Raw genomic sequence first — 19,868 nt, forward strand, 5'->3', positions numbered from 1 at the left:
GCATGAGGTCAAATGCTAGGCCCAGTTTTGGTGATTCCAGCCAATCAGCATTATACCAGTTGCTAGCTGCATGGCAAGAGCCTGCCTTTTATTCAGCTAAAAAGTACCGTATTTTTCGCCATATAGGATGCACTTTTTCCCCTCCAAAAATGAAGGGGAAATGTGTGTGTGTCCTATGGGGCGAATGCAGGCTTTCACTGAAGCCTGGAGAGCGAGAGGTGTCAGTGCGCACCGACCCCTCTCGCTCTCCAGGCTTCGCGGACCTCTACGCAAGCAGCGGGAGCCCAACGCTGGGCTCCCACCGCTTGCGGAGAGTTGCCTGAATGCTGAAGCCTGCGCGCACTGAGCTCAGCACGTCCAGGCTTCGCGGACCTCTCCGCAAGCAGCGGGAGCCGGCACTGAGCTCCCATGGCTTGCAGAGAGCTGCCTGTTTGGGGGCTGGGGTGGGGGGGAGCTCAGGCTTCCCCCGCCCCAGCCCCGCGCCCGGGGGAAAAAATAATTTCCCCCCCTTTATTCCCCCCCCAAAAAAAAAAACTAGGTGCGCCTTATGGGACGGTTCGTCCTATAGGGCGAAAAATACGGTAGGTTGTAACAATATTAGGAACTAATTTTAAATATGCAAAGTTAGGTTAATTTGTTTGTAAGTGGAGGGTTGCATTAATTGGGTGGGGGCACAATGACAGTCTAGTTAAATAAATGTTATATGATAATAAGTGTTACAGCTTCTGTATAGGAAAAGCCACAGCATGACTGAAATATTAAATTTATTGTTCGGTGAAAGTGCCTTGCAAGAATTTGTTACAAAGTAGTCCCCGAGGGTTAAAGGTACCTTTATTCAAACAAAATATGTTCCAAGGAAAAAATAAATGGTAAAAAAATAGAAATAAACCACCAAGCTACTAAAGAACCTAGACAAAGTTTTCTGCTCCAAGACATTACATCAGCAAGGAAGGAACCATCTTTCAAATCTGAAGTAATCCCTTAAAAAAAAGAGAAAAGTCAATAGTTTCACAGAGCAGAAAGTCCTTTGGGATTATTTTGTCCTTGATCTTTTTTTATACTGCTGTAAGGGAAATCCCAACAGCCCCAAACAGCACACATGGAGAAGTCCTGCAAGATCATTTCGGCTGGGAAGGAGGTCCCTCGGGGTGCCAGCACCCATTCCAAAGTTCCTTCAGTTGATGTCCCCTCAGGCTGGGTCATTGTGGGCCAAAACGGGTCCATCAAGCAGCAAGTATCTGGCCTCTGAAGATTCTGAAAGAACAGAGGGAGCTATGTCATCATACAGAGTCAGACCATTGGTCCATCTCGCTCAGTACTGTCTATATTGATGGGTAGCAGCTCTCCAGGATTTCAGGCAAGAGTCCCTTCCTGGAAATACCAGTGTTTGAACCTGGGAGCTTCATGCAAAGCAGATGTTGTGCCTTCCTCATGCAAACCATTTCCTTTCAATTCAGGAACGCTTTCTTCCGGCAATCTTTCCCATAGGAATTGCTACTTGCCAATTCCTCTCATGCATGCATGAGTGGCAGTTTGTCTCCCACCTTTCTGTGCACAGTTGCAGTATTCTTCCCAATATCAGTTACTGGGGAATCACAAGAGGGGAGAGGACTCTAACACTCAGGTGGTCCTGCTGGCCGCTGTGAGAACAGGATGCTGGACTAGATGGGCCACTGGCCTCATCCAGAAAGCTCTTATGTTCAGTTGCTATTCTGGCATTCTGAACAGACAGCAATGAATCCACAGACAATTCCAATGGAAACATAAGGAGTGCTTCAATACAGGAGTACTGCCAACATGAAGCCTCTCCAGCTGACAAATGGCAGATGAGTCTTCAAAACATCTCTCTGCTGGCAGCTGGACACACACAGGTCTGCGAAATGGCTCTGCAGATCTGCATGGCCAGCTCCATCATGAGAAGAAATGACACAATTGGCAATTCTCCCCTTACTGGAGGCCCTGCATACCTCATTATTGGCTACTGAACCTGCTGCCAGCACCCTTGGCTAACCACCAGGCATACCAATTCTAGAGGGCCAAGAGCTCTGCAGCCCCTTGAATATTTGTTGGAAGTGGGCTAGGCCCCCTCAATATTGAGGGGAGCTGGCTATGTCGCACGCATGACGTCACATGCATCACATATTGTGCGTCGCAGCATCAATAGCCGGCTCCTCCAGAACACTCAGCTTCGTCCAGACAATGTGATGTCACACACATGACATCATACACGTGTGATACATGCTGAGCCCCCTCAGTCTTGGGGGCAACCTGGCACCTCTTCTGTCCACTCAGTGAGAGTTTGTCACACACACACACACACACACACACACATTGCCTTGCTTTGAGGAAGGGCGAGGTATTCTGGGCAGGGTGGTTGAGAGCATACCTGAACCTGCCACTATGGTTAGGTATGGCAGACCAAGGCTGTAAAAGTTACTTTGGCTTCTATCGCATGCACCATTAAGTAAGGATAAGGATTATCGCTTGTGCAATGCAGCTTGGACAAGATCCTCAGTTCAGCAATATTTCTTGTAGTCCCCTCTTTACCCACCTTCCCAGTTCAAGAGAGGAATGCCTTCATACTGTCATGGATGACCCCTCTGCAGATGGGGCAGCGTCTTAGATTAGGAGCGCATTCTGTGCAAACCACTAAGTGGCCACAAGGCACCAACACGATGGACACATCTTTGTCCATGCACACTTTGCACATGCGCTCCTCCCGCAGCCGGCGCAGCTCCTCTTCCGTGTCCACAGGAGACTCTAACAAGTGGAAAGAGAAAGGTTCAGGAACAGCCCAAAAGAGCCGTTTTGATTGCTCGGTGCCACACGACAATCTTGCAGTCCAGAGTTTCCATGTTGTGGAAAAAAGGGGTTGGGCTGGAGCCCAGGAAGTCCGGGGAAAATCCCTGTTCTTCTGAAAGTTTATACTAACTTATTTGTCAAGGGAAATTAGCACCTTCAGTCAACATTCTTCCACGGTGAAAATTGGTCATATGAACCCAAACACTGGAATATTTTAAGAGCCAACTAACCCTTGACAAATGGACAAAGCAAATGGGCTTAAGCAATATACATTTCACAACACGGCTCTTTTGGATGGTGCTCAGTGCACTGTTTTGTGAACAGTTTTTATTTTGCTGTGTTGCATATAGTGGAACAAATTACGTTTTTTTTTAAAAAAAATAGGAACTATGTTGATACCAAGCTAACACCGACAGACTAGACTTGCTTGGCAACAATCCCCCTAAGAAATATGTCACGTCAAGTTGTATCTACTTTGTAGCCATTAGTACTATAACCTCTTAATTCTATCAGCTGAAATTTTTCATACTCTTGAAGTAGTTGGGTCAAGAGTATGAGAAACTCTCAAACCACACAGACTATCCCTGCCACAGCTTTCTACTGAGGTCAGAGCCACAAAAACCACGTTAAAGCCACAAACCAGCCATCAAAATAAATTCAGATATTCGGAGTTGTATCCATTGTTAGTCATAATCATTGAAATTAATGGGCATGGCCATCTGGTTTTAGTGGGTCTACTCAGAGTAGATTTTAGTTTCATGCTGGTAATTCCTAACAGTTGTGTCCAAGCCCTTTAGCATCCAAAAACATTCCCCAACAAGTGTGTTATGGGACACATGTTTATAGAGCTGCAATCACAACTTCTGTTTTCTGTGCACTCGCTGCATTTCCAGCACTGGGTTCTTAATTTTTTGTTCTCACAACATTGCTCCCAAATGCATATGCATCCTGTGCTTTGTTGTGAAATATTGCTATTTGATGCATTCTTTCCTAAAGTAGCTTCACGCTGATTGAAGTCCTTAAGCCACTCCTAATTTGTCTCCAGCCAAGGTAGGGACACGTTTGCAGGAGGTGAAGAAAACATCCTCACCCTCCTAATACTCAGAGAAATGAATCAGACACTAATTAAACTGTACTGATGTGAACAGCTGGGAAACCACCAGGGAACACTGCACTGTTCCAGGGAACACCAGGGAACACTGCTGTGCAGTGAACACACTGCACAGCACTGTGGAAACCACCAGAGAACTCAGCAAACCTCTTCATTGTGCTCTAAGACCAGTGGCGTAGCGTGGGGGGTGCAGGGGGGGCCGGCCGCACCGGGCGCAACATCTGGGGGTTAGGGAAATCCACGGGTTAGGGGGCGCAAATCCACGGGTTAGGGGGCGCAAATCCATGGGTTAGGGGGCGCAAATTACTTGCCTTGCCCCGGGTGCTGATAACCCACGCTACGCCACTATCTAAGACGGTAATGTGAAGACACCTTGGTCTCCAAGCGCTTTTGCCGGTCTTTAGATGTGTTACAGAGAAATGAGTTATTTTCCTTAGCCAAGAATTAGGCTACCTGCTCCTATCCCACCTGGCTGCTCTGCTTCACTCTCTTCCACCAACCTTACCTGGTTCATTTGGACGTCCTGTTTCTGCCTCTCTCCTCACTCTCTGACAATCTGCTTGCCTCTGAGCAGGATCTGCGCATAACACACACAGAAAGAATATGACATGTTTTGGGAGTCCCCGTTCACAAGTTCGGTTTCCCTAATCCAAATATATTTAAGGTAAAGGTAAAGGGACCCCTAACCATTAGGTCCAGTCGTGACTGACTCTGGGGTTGCGGCGCTCATCTCGCTTTATTGGCCGAGGGAGCCGGCGTACAGCTTCCTGGTCATGTGGCCAGCATGACAAAGCCACTTCTGGCAAACCAGAGCAGCGCACGGAAACGCCGTTTACCTTCCCGCCGGAGCGGTACCTATTTATCTACTTGCACTTTGACGTGCTTTCGAACTGCTAGGTTGGCAGGAGCTGGGACCGAGCAACGGGAGCTCACCCCATCGTGGGGATTTGAACCACCGACCTTCTGATCGGCAAGTCCTAGGCTCTGTGGTTTAACCCACAGCGCCACCCGATTTTAAGAAGTTTGAGTGTCTACATGAGAAGCAGTAGCATCTTAACATGTGTGAAGGAATTATTTTGTACCAGAATGGGGCTTTTGGCATGAGCCTTGCAATAGTTGAAAAAAAGGCAGAACGATATTGGGTGCCTGACTATAGGAAAGGTGGGAGAGAACCCTTGGGCTCCACTACTGCCCTGCTCCCTTCCTTTGGACTCCCTCCCTCCAAATTCAGGTGTAAATATGTGAATAAATCATATTTCTTAAAGCTAAGGAAGCCTCCACTGTGTCTGTGATTATCAAAGGAAAACAGACCCGGGAGTGAGCACTTGGAACCCCTCCTGGATTTTTGCCACAGCTTGGCAGAGATTGGAGGTGGCATCCAACCTTTGGAACAATATCAACAGAGGCAAGACAAACCTCCTGCTGAGCAAGAGCTCAAAATTACAGAAGTACTTACCTTGGGAGCTGGTGGGATGTTGTTCAGGCCAATGTAAGTTGTCCTCCTGGAAACAAATGATATGCATCACTTTGGAATAACTGCATGTATGTGCACACTTGCACACACAAACAGACGCATGCACAAGCACACACACACACTCACCGGGAGTATAGGATTGATATGTGCTTCTTGAACACTGTTGATGAAGCCACTCCCTCTGGACTGCTGCAAGAATTTACACCTATAGATGTGGGATGGGAGAAGAGAAGATGAAACAGTCGCAATACCGTGACAGCCAACTGGCTTCTTTGAAAACACAGCCCCAAAATGAAACTAATGGAAAGACAGAGATTATTTGGAATATGCCTGAGTCCTTTCTCATTCCTGGATCCAGCAAGGACTCAATTGCTGGAATAGCCAGGCCAGCTTCCTGGTGAGGTAATGGCCTAAATATGGGTCATTAAGGTAACAAAGGAAGTGGCTCTGTGCCAGAGGACAAATGAGTGCCCTCCTCCCTCAACTGGCTGTTCGTTAGAAGGACAAAAGCCAGAGTTTTGGTGTATGAGAGCTAGAAGCTAGAAGCAGATGGGAGGCTGGAGCCTGTGAGGAAGAGACATGCTTGACTTCTGCTGGAATCCAAGGCTATCGCTAAGGGAGAAGCACGGCCTTCTTGAAGTGTTAATGCTGTGAGCCCTGCCAATGTAGGCTCAAGTTGTACGTATGTGCAAATAAACAACATATCCTAAAGACACCACAGTCTCCGCTGTCCCTCATTCCAATGAAACAGAACCCTAGGTAAATGCCTAGACCCCCTGGATTCTCACACAGCTCAGAGATTGAGGTGGCATGCAACAATACTAATGAGACTTCCGGAGGCGGCGCCATCGGTAATGGCGGATTCCCTCTGAATCGGAGCATGGTCGGTCAATTGGTGCCAAAGAAGGATAGGACCTTCTTTATGTATGCTACAGCAGCAGCAAGAATTCTCATCGCAAAGCATTGGAAGACACAAGATCTGCCCACCTTGGAAGAATGGCAGATGCAAGTAATGGACTACATGGAAATGGCAGAAATGACTGGCAGAATACGAGATCAAGGAGAAGAGCAGGTGGAAGAAGACTGGAAGAAGTTTAAAATCTACTTACAAAAACATTGTAAAATTTTTGAATGTTGAGAACATTGAAATGAAACGAAGGGGTTCTAGTGAATAAGGCAAATAAGGGTATGAAAGAAGGGATAGATATTGGACGAAAATTTGAATAATATAAATACGTGAAGGAATTTTTAAAGGATAAGAGTAAAGAATGAACTTGCTAAATTAATTTTAAAGTGGAATACAAGAAAGGAAGGCGGGTGGAAGTCAGGAAAATAAGGTTATGAACGATATGAATTTGAAAAGAACTCTTTTTTTTCTTTTTTTATGTTAAATTTTTCTTAAGTTTTCTTATGTTTGTAATATCTTTCTTTTTCTGGTTTTGGCTGTGTTTTAATTGCTTGATTTTGGTGTTTATTTTTGTTGTTCTATTGAAATTTTTTTTTTTTTGTAAAACTTAATAAAATATTATTTAAAAAAACAAAACAATACTAATGAGACTATTGGTCCAAAGAATTTAGTACGTATGTAGTGGAGAAAAGAGAATCAGTTAATATAGCAAGTGGTCTTTCTTCTATGCAGAGACAGTTCCGCCTAGGGTCTGGCAGGATGAAATGGGTACTTAGCTGAGGACTTTCCCAGTTCTGCCAGCAAATAATTTTAATTAAATAAAGCCACACTTTCACTTTTGATTCCAGCTTCACTCTCCTTGCAGTGTCCAAGAACACCACCTTAACTTTCAAACCTCTGTAACAGGAAGCACTTGTATCGGTCTCTGAAAACCTTCTTGCCATTTTGAAGGTTTTACTTCTTGCCATATGACATCTTTGCCAGCCTGGTTTCTACCTGCAGAGTTGACAGCAGTGTGCTGAAATGCCAGTCACTTAAGCTGAAACAGATGCACTTAAGTGTGTGTGCTTCTGGTCTAGTTAATAGATCCCCTTTCCAGTCTATGCACTGGGATAATGGGCAGGTGGGAACGACATTCAATGGCATGGTCATCAGATACTCTTAGATACACACACTTGCTTCCCAATTCAATGGGACTTACTTCCAGGTTTGCAGCTCAAGCCTAGCAAGGGCAATTTTCACAGGTGCTTCTGGAAATGTTCACATTTTTGTCACCTATGGGCCAATTCTTGGGTTACATTTCCATTTGTCACCTATGGCTGATTCATGGGTCACATCTGTTTAATATACAGATGTGTTATCAATGAGGCAAAACGCAAGTATCATAAAAAGATATTCTTTTTTAAAAAAATAGAGTGTCAGAATTTGTTGCTGCTCTCCATCTCATGTAAAACTGGGTTTGATACCACAAAGCACGTAGCAAGAATCTAAAATCCAAACTCATATAGGAATAACAGTGATACTCCAAGCATCATAGATAGCATTTGCTTTTATTTCAAGTCATTTCACCATCAGTCATAGCACATCACCAAAGTGGATTTCACTTGTGCTCAGACTGTGACATTTTAGCTTTCTGTCCTCCCTTTGAACTGTTGACTCAGACTGTATAACAAAATGCTTTGGGAATTTTCATTATTTTCCAGAAGTCGCTTGCCACACTGGAGGAGGGGAGGGTGTGTGCTGATCAAAGAAAAAAACCCCCAGCCATAATAATATTACTATAAGGAAGGGGGGGGGGGAATACCTGTGTTTGCAGCTGCAAATATGTGAAATGGTTTAGGAACTTTGTTGCTACACTTCTACATAAAAAAGCCAGCCAGCAGTGACCTCTTGCACAGAATGCAAAAAGGATGCAGAATAGCAAGCTGGTGTGTATTCAGGGGGAACTGCAATGCGTATCCATTCAGTCCAGTGTGTTCACTAGATAGTCAGGGGGTCTGTGCCTTTCTAGCAGAAATCATGTGCAATTAAGCTAGGTCTCTCTGCTTTCAAATCAGGAAAAGAACACTAGCATCTGAACGCTTAGGCAAACAATTGGAAAATCCTATCCTTGTAAACACTGAATATCTACTTCTGGGCACAGGTTTCCTGAACATGCAAGGTTATTGTTTAACAAGAGTTTCCAAGTTGAATCTGGGAAAGTTGGCATCGCCAGTTAGGAGGGTCAACTTGCTATTGTCCTGTGGGACGTTACTAGCTATACGCAGGAGGTTTGTGAATCCACATAACAATTGTTCTCTGTTCCTGAAAGAGGGGTGTGTGTTTGTGAGTGTGTGAGGGACAAATAGGGATGTGTTACCTTGGAAACCAAACAGCATGCTCCATCCATGGGTCATCTCCACGCTCCCAGTTCCTCAAAGCGCCATCACAGTAGAAACACCGCACAAAATCCCCCTGGCCTGAAAACAGCCATGGCAAGAGGTCTCGTGTTAATCACTTAAAAGCTGAAACAGCTGCAGGGGCCCACCAACCTTTTGGGCCAGGGGACCCATTTAAAATTTTGAGAAAGTGACATGGGCACTGGCCGCAAAAGGATTGTCTTCCGGGGAGGGGGGAGGGGGGGAGTGGCACAACACAAAATTGCTGCCATGCCTAAAAATAAAATAAAATCAAATAATAGGGGAGCAGAATAAGGCACCTACATCAACCACCACTGCAGTTGCTCACAGAAAGCAGCTCTTTGCTCCTCTCCTCTCCTCTGTGGGCATCCAATGTAATGTGGACATGTTTAAGGGTGTACGTTGCAATGTGCAAGAGGTCAACCCAATGCAAACAGAAGCGAAGCAAGAAGACTGGTTTCTCTCGTATTGTGGCTTTCAAATGAGATATTTACGGAGGCTTTTTGTGGGCACCATAAGGGATACTGCTGGGCAAACTGGCACTTGTGGACACCACATTGGCAAGCACCACAGAGAATGTGCATACTTCATATTAGCTGCACACTGACACTCCATGATGATGCTGATACCTTACAGCAGGGCAAGGAAACCTTTCTGGCCCCATGGGCCAGATCCTTCTCTAGATCAGCCTTGTTAGCCAACTTTGGCAAGTGGATGGAGTTGACCAACTGTCCATCACATGATGTCACAATGACAACATTTGCAGAGTGCTTTGAAGTCGCAAGTGCTGTTAAATGGGAGGTTTGCCCCTCGCCCAACATTTTTGCAGGGGATTCCATGCTGGTTTGCTAAAATGGGAAGCACCATTTAGCAGGAGAATTCAGACTGGCAGCACTCCCTGGGTGGGACTGGAGACAGGGATGGGAAAGAGGAATAGCACCTCTGCATAGATGTTCCTCCACCTAACCCAACCAAGAGCCCCACAGCACCAAAGCCCCCATATACTCCAGGCAGAGTATCCTACCTTCCATGAGGAGCATGGGGTTTTGATCCTGCAGGTGCTGCTTTTGCATTTGGGGAAAGCTCTTGTGAGGCAGTACCCCATAGTATCAAAAACCACACCCATCTCAAACCAGAGCAGCACTTTCACAAAGGAATTTCAGGCTGCCACCACTCGTTTGAGCTTCCCAAAACTTCTGAAAGTTAAATGCTTTATCAGCGCTGGTTTTATTTATTCATTTTTCATATAACTTTTTTTAACATTTGATATCTTTTGTTCATTGCGAACGGCTTAGGGGGAACTGCTTCATTCTAGAAAGCTGTATATAAATTTCATTAAGCCAATAATAATAATAATAATAATAATAATAATATAAAACAGCATAACCCCTTTTTTCAGTTCTTTTGAGCTTACATACCTGTGTAGAAAAATCCTGCTCTGGCGAGCGACTCTGGAGTCACCCGAGCAGAAGCTGGCCAATTTTCAAAAGTCACCAGGCGATCTCCTTCCGTCTCCATATCTGGGTATTCTGGTTGAAAGTCTACAGTGGCCTCTTCCATGCTTAAGTTTTGCAACATGCCAAGGAACTGTCCATCCACAGCATCCTGAAGGCCTTGAGCCTGAAGCATCTCTTGGTTTCCTACATCCTTCCCCTGGATGAAAGAGCAGCTTGGGAAGAACTTCTTGTGCTCTGCCTTGGGGTCATCCTCAGCAACCCAGTCAAACAACACCCCACCACAGCAAAAACATTTCACCCTGTCCTCAGGCCCAATGAAAAAGAAGCCAGCAGCGGCCAGGTCAGCTGGGGAAGTAGGAAAGCTCTCTGACCAATGCTGGAAAGTCTGTAGGCGCCTCTCCTCAAATCGCATGCTGGACTGGGACAGCCAGGAACGTCTGTTCTTAGATGCTCTTGCAGATGAGCTGTCTTCCATGTCCCTCTTCATTGAAAGGATATTAGCCATTATATTATCGACAAGCTGGTTGATTTCAATGGAAGTCTGCCTCCAATAAGTAGCCTGCATCCCTTAGCTCTCTCTGGCTCAGCCTCCTGCGAATTCTGGAAAGCTCTTGAACTCAGAAAAGCCACACAGGCTCCCAAACAGCAGGCAGGCACAGGGTTCCGGCTTTTCTACAGCCTGCTGATTTGGTAGTTGCTGAAGTACAATTGCTGCCCTTCCACCTGGACAGAGAACAAAAAGTTTTACAGGAAGACAAGGGAGGGGGACATTTGTGTGTTTTGGTGAAAAAGAGGGACAGAGAAATTCAGCAGTGGCTTAAAGTGGAGGCAACAAATTTGTGCAATAACTCCTTTTTTACACTGAATGCATCCATTAATTCTGGGCATTGTAACAGCAAGACAAAAAGGAGTCGTCAGTGACTTATTTAATAACTAAACAAATTTTAACATTTTGTTCCATTTGCAGAGACAAGAAATGCAAAAGATCGATTTTAAATATCAAAGCTTCCAACTCACTGTTCCCATTTACAAAAACCTCTCTGTTACAAGTTACATTTGACAGCCAAATTGTCATCTACGGAGCCATTTCCCCTTAAGTATAGCTGATAATTAGGTGGGATGCGTCAATGGACTTGCTCCAGCCAACATCACTCAGTGAAGCTAGAGATGCTTGGGGAGAAAGGCAATCGTCTTATAATCTCTTGCACACAATTGTCAAGGAAGTCAACTCTGTGGGGGCAGAATGAGATCACCCAATCTGCAGTTCTGAGATTATTTTGTTCCCACACCCACCCAAAACAGAGGTTCAAGTCAATGATGAAAGTGTTAAGAGGGCTTTCCGCCATCAAATACTGATGATTTGTGCAAGAACAATGAGCCAATTAAACCAGAATAAATGTGAACACAAGACAAAACAACAATTCTGAAAGCTCATGTGCTTTTTCTTTCTTTAAAGGGCAGGGGGAGATAATCTGTGACCTTTCAGATATTGCTGGACCACAGCTCCCATCACCCTTGAACATTAACCAGGCTGTCTGAAGCTGATGTGGGTTGTGGCAACATCTGGAGGGCTAGAGGTTATCCCCCCAGCTCAAAGGTCTGTAAGTGTACAGTATAGCAGGTCCTTAAAAGAGGCATCTCCCTAATTTCCCATGCCTACACAGGAATGTCTTTAGTGCATTGCATAGTACAGTTATAGTGCCGTATCAGACTATGCAGCTTAGCAGCTCAGAGCTCACTCTCTTCACAATCATGCAACCACACAAATCTATAGTTGCAGGTTTTGTAGCCTTATTATTTATTAGTTATATCCCACATTCTTCTTCAAGGCAGAATACATGGTTCCCCTGCTGCCTCAATTAATCTCCACAACAATCCTGTGAGGCAAGTTAGGCTGGGAGGCTGCGACTGGTCCAGGTCACCCAGTGAGTTTCATGACCAAGTGGGAATTTGAAGCCTGGTCTCCCAGGTCCTAGTGAGACACACTTATCATTGCACCCTACATCTTAAGGCTTCATTGTTGTTTGCAGGTATAGCAATCCTGTTTTATAGACTGTAGAGGATAGGAACAAGATTTTAAAGAGAATTGTATGACCATTCAATCAACCCACATCAGAGAAAATATGCAAACTCCTGTCTTGTAGGATTTAATGTTACATACGTTTTCTGAAAACGGTTTTCATTACCCATTTTGTTTCTGTATATGTGATAAGTGAGCTATGATTCCTTCTTTGCTTTTTAACTCACTTCCTTTTTTTTTTTAAGGGAGGGGATTACAACAAGTAGCTGAGCTTCCCAATGAACATGATAAGGCAGTGGTTCCCAATTAGATAATTACTAAGGACCCCCTGTTTTAAAAAGCCAAGCCACTGGCCCCCTTCTTTTGAAAGTTTTGATAATTCTATGTTAGTTACCTCTGCAAAGCAATTTTTTTTTAACAAACTGTGGGGCAGCACTAAAACAGAACAAAAAATTGAGATATTACCATGCAAAAATGACAAAAAAAGTTGGGGGGAGGCAAAGAATGGGGACATGGACCCCCTGGGTGTTTTCTGTGGACCTCTAAATGGGAACCACTAAGATAGGGGATTATTTGAGGGTTAGCACCCTGTGTAAAATGAGAGAAGCCAGACCAGCACATCTTCGAGCTCAGTTGCTACCTGAAGATTGCCAGCCATTTCTACCCCTCCTTTTCCCATTAACATGATAAAATATATCATGGCGTATACTCAGATAGTCAAAACGTATCTGCACAATAAATAAGCTCTGTAGAGCTCAAGCAAATAAACCAAACCTCAGGACCAAGTTAATATCCACTACTGTACTTAAAGCCTCTAAATATTCAAGAGCATTATTACAACTACACCTCAATACATTTTGTTGTTACGTATGCATGCAGGGTACTTACTTAACCAGAACAAATTGGAAGATCACTCAACCACAAAGCAGAGAACAAGTGTCTAACACTGGCTTTTGGGGCTCCTTTACCTTCCAATCTCCACCCAAGCAATTAACCAATTTGTGCCTTGAATCAAACATTTAAAGCTGCAAGCAGTTTGTAACCTGACCGAAGCAAAAAAACCTGATAAGCCAGTGTGGTGCACAGACAGACACTGGAGTGTAGAAACCACCATCCCATGGAGACGTGGGTTTAGCTCTTCACTTGGGCAAGTAGCTCAGTGAAGTAGCTTTGGACACAAAAAGGGGAGCGTGAGGCAGAAGGATGCATGTCATGCTCTGAGCCCCTTGGAGGGAGGGCGGAACAGAAATGTGATAATAAATAAGATGCTCGTCCCCCTTGCTTGCCACTTCAGAGCTTGATCTCTCATTTGTGTTTGCCTTATTCTGAATAAGTTTAGTAGCAGTGCCATCCAGATGCCCAAACTCTGAACCTTTATGGAGGAGACCAGTCAAAGGGCAGATATTTGGATGTAGCAAGAAGTGTGCATGAGTTGGTTGGAGAATGGGGTGATAATGCCGGGGTTGCAAATTCGATCCCTGTATGGGACAGCTGCATGTTCCTGCATTGCAGGGGGTTGGATGAAATGATCCTCAGGATCCCTTCCAACTCTACAATTCTATGAATGCCCTCCTCGCCCCTCATCAGGGGGGCTCCTTTAACAATTAAAGAACAAATGGGTGTGGTGATTTATTTTTTTAAAACCAACCCTGTTACTCTCACACAAGGTTTTTTTGTGACAGTACTCACATGTACAGAGTACCAGCCGCACTATGTGCATTCACTATTAGACTTGTTAAATGGCCAGGTTTTAAAATGTGCTCCAAAAGCAAGCAATACTCATATGATCAGGATTGCCTTTAAGATACCCCTAATTTAAAAAAACAGACACATATGGATTCACTGGTTTAAGGTGATAGCAAGTACCTATTGAACTCTGTATTGGTTGGGATCCAGGTAATTAAAGGAAGGCCTCCTTCCACATCAACCTCCCTAGACATCTATAAAATCAGTTTCAGGCTTCGGGGGCTTGGCTCCCCCCCCCCCCCCCTTGGTAGTAGATAAGCAGTACAAAGAGAAAGCAGTCTTTTACCAGTAACAGAAATGTTTAATGAATGCAGCAAAAGCACAAGCGGCCATTCTCGGAGTGCAGATGCTCCCAATGAAGGTTCCGCCCACTTCCCTCTAGTATGTCCGTCCTCTCATCTCCTAGCCACCTGTTCTCTCAGCAACTGAGCCTTTTGCAAAGCCACCTTAACTAATCCCCTAGCCGTGGGACTGAGAGGCTGCACAACTTCCAGTGAGAGAGAATCGGCAAGCTCGCTCTCTTCCCGTTCTTCTTCTTACTGTTCACCTCCCAGTTCTGCCCAACTATCATCTTCCAAACTGTGCCCCTCAGCAAACCATTGTTCCAAATCAACACTACTGCCCTGCTCCTGTGGAGTTTCAGGATCCTGGCCATGAACAGGGGGAGAGGTAGGCTCCCACCATTCCTCATAGTTGTACTCCTCAGCCTGGTCTCTGACAATCAGAAGGTTTGGGCAGAGTGATTTAGAAGCCCGTGCATGGACTGATCGGCCGCAGGGCTGTGCAATCTAAGGCTACTGGGGGGAGTCACTTCACCATTCCTTGAGGACTTCCAAGTGGTGGACAGAAGTGCATGAATTGTATGCATATATTGCTTGCTGCTTAGGAATGAAATCATCTTCTTCTCACTCGTGTTTTGTATTGTTTCTGAATCTTTTTAAAAAGAACCATTTTACATTTGGAAAGACACCCTCCCTGAATGTTGCCCAAAATGGAATGCGATCCTCAGGTTGAAAAAAAAAAAATCCCAAAATATTCTTCACCCCATCTTTCCCCAAATAGGTTTATCCTTTAGGTTCCAGGCAAAGTCTTGCAGGTATTTTTCAGCACCACCTTCCAGTTATGACATTTATTGGCTTTTTTATGTTGCTGTTTTTATTTGCTGTTATAAGCCTACCCTGGGACCTTTTGGATAAACAGCAGTCTATAACATTGAAACAAACAAACCTAGTTAAGGCTGCAAAGAAACCTTTTGCGCAAAGGTTTCCTCTGGATTCCCCAAACTTTGACACTCTGGTCTGTCCCCTAGTGCAGACAGCAGCTCTGAACTCACTGCTTGTGCTTTGAACCATTGGGAGCTCTGCAAAACCTTCGCTGAAGCTTTGTGTGTGTGTCACACATTGACAAGAAAGCCCAGGGTGGGATGCAATGGAATCACCAAGGGGAGGAAAGCTTCCTGAAACTCAGGGAAGTGTAACAAAGCCAGTTGTGAACTGACTGGTGATGGGTGAAGTGAAGGGTCGTCTGTGGCCTCAGCCCAAACACATCATCCTGCCTTATTGCAACTCATGTATACAAAGTACTCTTCATTTAGTTGCATTTGACAGGCGTTTGAAAGTGGTCTTTTTGGAGGTTGGTGAGGTTTCTGCATTACTTCCATCAAGCCCTTTGTGGCAGGAGTCAGCTTGCTTCTACGGTGTGTCTCAGAAGAACCAGTTCTTTTCTATACATTCATTCTTCAACAACAACAACAAATGATAATAATAATAATCCTTTGCTACCGGCATTGGATCTGTAAAGAATCCCTATAGTAAAGAATTTGTTGAAGGTTTGATGCATCACCCATCTATTCCCATGGAGACCTTTATTCAGAAGCAAGTCCCATTAAGTTAAATGGAATTCACTCCCAGGTGTGTATGATTGCAATTAATTTGTTGTGACACAGCAGAACCAGATGTTTGGTGCTGTGTCTTTAATTTCCCGGTTAGTGCCAGGAATTGGTTCTTAGGCTTTCTTCAGAGGTCTCCTTAAGCAGGAGAGCTTGCAGCCTTCCAGATGCTCTGGTCTCCAACTCACATCAGACATGAACAGAAGGGCCCAATGGTCAGGGATGATAGGAGCTGTAATCCAGCAACACCTTAAAGCAGTGGTTCTCAAACATTTTTCTCTGAGCCACGGAATAAAAATTTGATAGCACCACAACCATTTTTTTTAATTGATTACAAATACATTAGGGGGCGGGACACAACAACTCCTAGCAATGTTTGGCATGAGTCTAATGCACCACCAGACCTAATGCAGACTTCCATTTTCAGCACCTTGAAACCAAAAAAAGTATTTGCTGGCAAATGCCAAAGTCCCATTGGATCCAACACACCCCTTCATTTCTGCAACGTAATTTGGCCAAAAAAGGGTGAGCGTGAGATTTGAGTAAATGCGGTATTTTGTAGTATGATTGTGGAACACCCACAAAGTGTAAAGCAACACAGCTGCGCAAGAACACGAATTGTTCCCAACTATATAATTACAAATGAGCCTTTTTTGACAGAATTACAAGCCTGGTAGATGAAGGGAACGCAGTGGATGTAGCCTACCTTGATTTCAGCAAGGCATTTGACAAGGTGCCCCATGATATTCTTGTAAAGAAGCTGGTAAAATGCGGTCTTGACTATGCTACCACTCAGTGGATTTGTAACTGGCTGACTGACGGAACCCAAAGGGTGCTCATCAATGGTTCCTCTTCATCCTGGAGAAGAGTGACTAGTGGGGTGCCACAGGGTTCTGTCTTGGGCCCGGTCTTATTCAACATCTTTATCAATGACTTGGATGATGGACTCAAGGGCATCCTGATCAAATTTGCAGATGACACCAAACTGGGAGGGGTGGCTAACACCCCAGAGGACAGGATCACACTTCAAAACAACCTTGACAGATTAGAGAACTGGGCCAAAACAAACAAGATGAATTTTAACAGGGAGAAATGTAAAGTATTGCACTTGGGCAAAAAAAATGAGAGGCACAGAGTAGATCTCGGGGAACCTCCCACCTAAAGATGATTTTATTCCTTCTCGACAGGGCAACCAAATCTCCGTAGTTAAATCTAAGATCTGAAAGGTATTTCAGGATGTATTTCAAAATTTCCACTCTTGACTGTTGTTCTTCTAAGTTCCTCTGGTATTTCCAACAGTTTCTTATTTTGTTCTTCTCTTTTTTCCCTCCTCTTCCAAGTCTGAGAGTCCGAGATTAAAACTGGGAGTTTCTCCGAGATCTACTCTTTAGCCTCAAAGGAGGGAAAAGGAAAATAAGATCAGTGGAAGACAAAGTAAAGTTCATGTATAAATATGAAGAAGACTCGCAGAAGGGACTTGGAAAAGAGTTAAGAGCATCGGACAGAAGATCACCAGGTTGATGGACTATAGGGAATTGGCGGATATGACTGGCAGAATCTGGGACCAGGGAGAAGAGTCGGTGGAAGAAGATTGGAAAAAGTTTAAAGACTATTTATAAAAATATTGTAAAATTAATGAGTGTTAGAAAAATGTTGTAAAGGAGCTATATGGCTTTAGTAGAAATGTTACAAGGAATTAAGTACAAATAGATTATTAGAGTATTAAAGGGAAAATAAAGTTAAAATATGTTAAGACAATTATATATTAAAGGGAAAAATAAGGTTAGAATATGTTAAGATAAATTACAGGACAGAAAACAGAGGAAGATGGAAAGGAATTGCTGAAACAGTTAATTAAAGTGGAATACAAAAAGGGAGGTGTGAGGAGGTCATTGAAACAAGTAAATGAAAGTTAAGATTCTGAACTTATTAATGTGTTTTAAATTGTGTTTGTTTAGTTTTGTTAATTTAATGTTTGGGGGTTGGTGTGGTGTGGTGTTTTTGTTTTTGTATTGTATTGTTTTGTTTAATTCTTTTTTTCTTTTGCAGTCTTTAAAATGTTAATAAATATTATTTTTTAAAAAAAGAGAGAGGCACAAATACAAGATGGGTGACACCTGGCTTGAGAGCAGTACATGTGAAAAGGATCTAGGAGTCTTGGTTGACCACAAACTTGACATGAGCCAACAGTGTGACGCGGCAGCTAAAAAAGCCAATGCAATTCTGGGCTGCATCAATAGGAGTATTGCATCTAGATCAAGGGAAGTAATAGTGCCACTGTATTCTGCTCTGGTCAGACCTCACCTGGAGTACTGTGTCCAGTTCTGGGCACCACAGTTCAAGAAGGACACTGACAAACTGGAACCTGTCCAGAGGAGGGCAACCAAAATGGTCAAAGGCCTGGAAACGATGCCTTATGAAGAACGGCTAAGGGAGCTGGGCATGTTTAGCCTGGAGAAGAGGTTAAGGGGTGATATGATAGCCATGTTCAAATATATAAAAGGATGTCACATAGAGGAGGGAGAAAGGTTGTTTTCTGCTGCTCCAGAGAAGTGGACACGGAGCAATGGATCCAAACTACATGAAAGAAGATTCCACCTAAACATTAGGAAGAACTTCCTGACAGTAAGAGCTGTTTGACAGTGGAATTTGCTGCCAAGGAGTGTGGTGGAGTCTCCTTCTTTGGAGGTCTTTAAGCAGAGGCTTGACAACCATATGTCAGGAGTGCTCTGATGGTGTTTCCTGCTTGGCAGGGGGTTGGACTCGATGGCCCTTGTGCTCTCTTCCAACTCTACGATTCTATGATTCTTTTACATAGGTACCTTACTTATGTATAGAAACATTCAACAGGAGGGGTGAACTTGCAGCATCAAGTGATGCTCTTGCTCTCATTTTGAAAGTAAAAATGTGTGTGTGTATAGAGCAGGGCCGGATTTAGGTTTAATGAAGCCTTAAGCTACTGAAGGTAATGGGGCCCTTTATACGTCCAGCTGTCCTTTGTCAATAACAAACTGTCCCTGTTTTTCTACGTTGAATATATGCTATATGGTAATTTATGGACCTAATAGGTATCCTAAGCCATTTGCACATAACAAATAGCAGCCTACACAACACAAAACACTGTTGCTGTATGTAGATTTTATTTTTTTTGCTTGTATTTTGGAAATGTACATCCAGGTTGTTTTTCCCCCTTTAATTTTTTGGGGGGCCACCAAGAGAGTGGGACACTTGCCCCACTTGCCATCCTCTCCTCCTGCCAGACCCTTGGAGAACCATCTCCAGCTCCGGCCAATCTCCACCGAGGAGGGACCAGCCGACGTGCATTTACTTCTGCCATTTTGGGTGCGCCAAAACCCCGCTCCCTGCCGGGGAACGTACCCAGAAGTCGGTGGCTGCGTCATGGCTCCCGTTCCTTAAATATCGCCGCCTGCCGTGTCTCGCCCGCCTTTCTTCCCTTCGCGGTGCAACGTGTGAAGAGCCCCTCATTACACGTGAAGCGGGGCGAGGGGGCCCGGGAAGCTGCCGCTTCCTCCCCGCCCGAAACTCAACAGGCGAAGCTTCTCGCGCCAACGGCCGCCGCCCGAGCAGCACCTGTTGGATTTCTGCCTGCGGGGACAAACCGCCCGAGCCACGCCATGGGGCAGCAGCGGCATACGAAGACTTAAGGGGTCGGCAACCCCCCGCCCACTGTGGGTCAAAGGAACAACTAGCCATCCCCCCCGGCCGCCCTCATGAGGTAAAAACAACCACCGGCCATCCCGCCTCTCCTCAGCGTTTTCCCTCCTCCTTATTGGCTCCTCGATTACAATAAGGCCCGCCTCCTGTCAATCACGCCTCCCTGCAGTCAAACGACGGCGGGCTGGGCGGGAACTTAAACGGGGCCCGGGTGAAAAATGGGCGGAGCCTGATCCGCGGAACGGCCGCCGCCGCCGCCACTCTCGCAGCGCATGCGCGGCAGATGATGCGTTTGCTCATTTCCCCCTCCTCCCCTTCCCTCTCGGGTTAGCGTGAGAGGCTGGGGGAGGTTCTTTTTTTTTTTCCCCTCGTCTCCTCCCGGCATGCCC

General features: G+C 44.9%; 1 protein-coding gene across 1 annotated transcript; it reads right to left on the reverse strand.

The window, feature by feature from the left end:
* Positions 1-814: 814 nt before the first annotated feature.
* On the reverse strand, positions 815-19,578 carry BIRC7 (baculoviral IAP repeat containing 7). The gene is made up of 8 exons (XM_079979774.1): positions 19,183-19,578; positions 10,112-10,873; positions 8,654-8,753; positions 5,514-5,592; positions 5,370-5,415; positions 4,419-4,490; positions 2,552-2,760; positions 815-1,254 (listed from the first exon to the last, which is right to left on the reverse strand). The coding sequence occupies exons 2-7, from the start codon at positions 10,713-10,715 to the stop codon at positions 2,561-2,563; spliced, it is 1,101 nt and encodes a 366-aa protein (XP_079835900.1). The 5' UTR covers positions 10,716-10,873; positions 19,183-19,578; the 3' UTR covers positions 815-1,254; positions 2,552-2,560.
* Positions 19,579-19,868: the final 290 nt, after the last annotated feature.

The sequence above is a fragment of the Podarcis cretensis genome (assembly GCF_951804945.1).
Source record: "Podarcis cretensis genome assembly, chromosome: 6".
In the NCBI taxonomy this organism is placed as follows: domain Eukaryota; kingdom Metazoa; phylum Chordata; class Lepidosauria; order Squamata; family Lacertidae; genus Podarcis; species Podarcis cretensis.

Excerpts from the sequence above, each read along its gene's own strand:
- BIRC7 (XM_079979774.1), bottom strand. The coding sequence starts at position 10,715 with ATGCAGGCTACTTATTGGAGGCAGACTTCCATTGAAATCAACCAGCTT. Across the intron at positions 4,491-5,369 it reads ACATCCCACCAGCTCCCAAG|ATCCTGCTCAGAGGCAAGCA; the intron begins GTAAGTACTTCT and ends TGTTATGCGCAG. Across the intron at positions 2,761-4,418 it reads AGGACGTCCAAATGAACCAG|AGTCTCCTGTGGACACGGAA; the intron begins GTAAGGTTGGTG and ends TCCACTTGTTAG.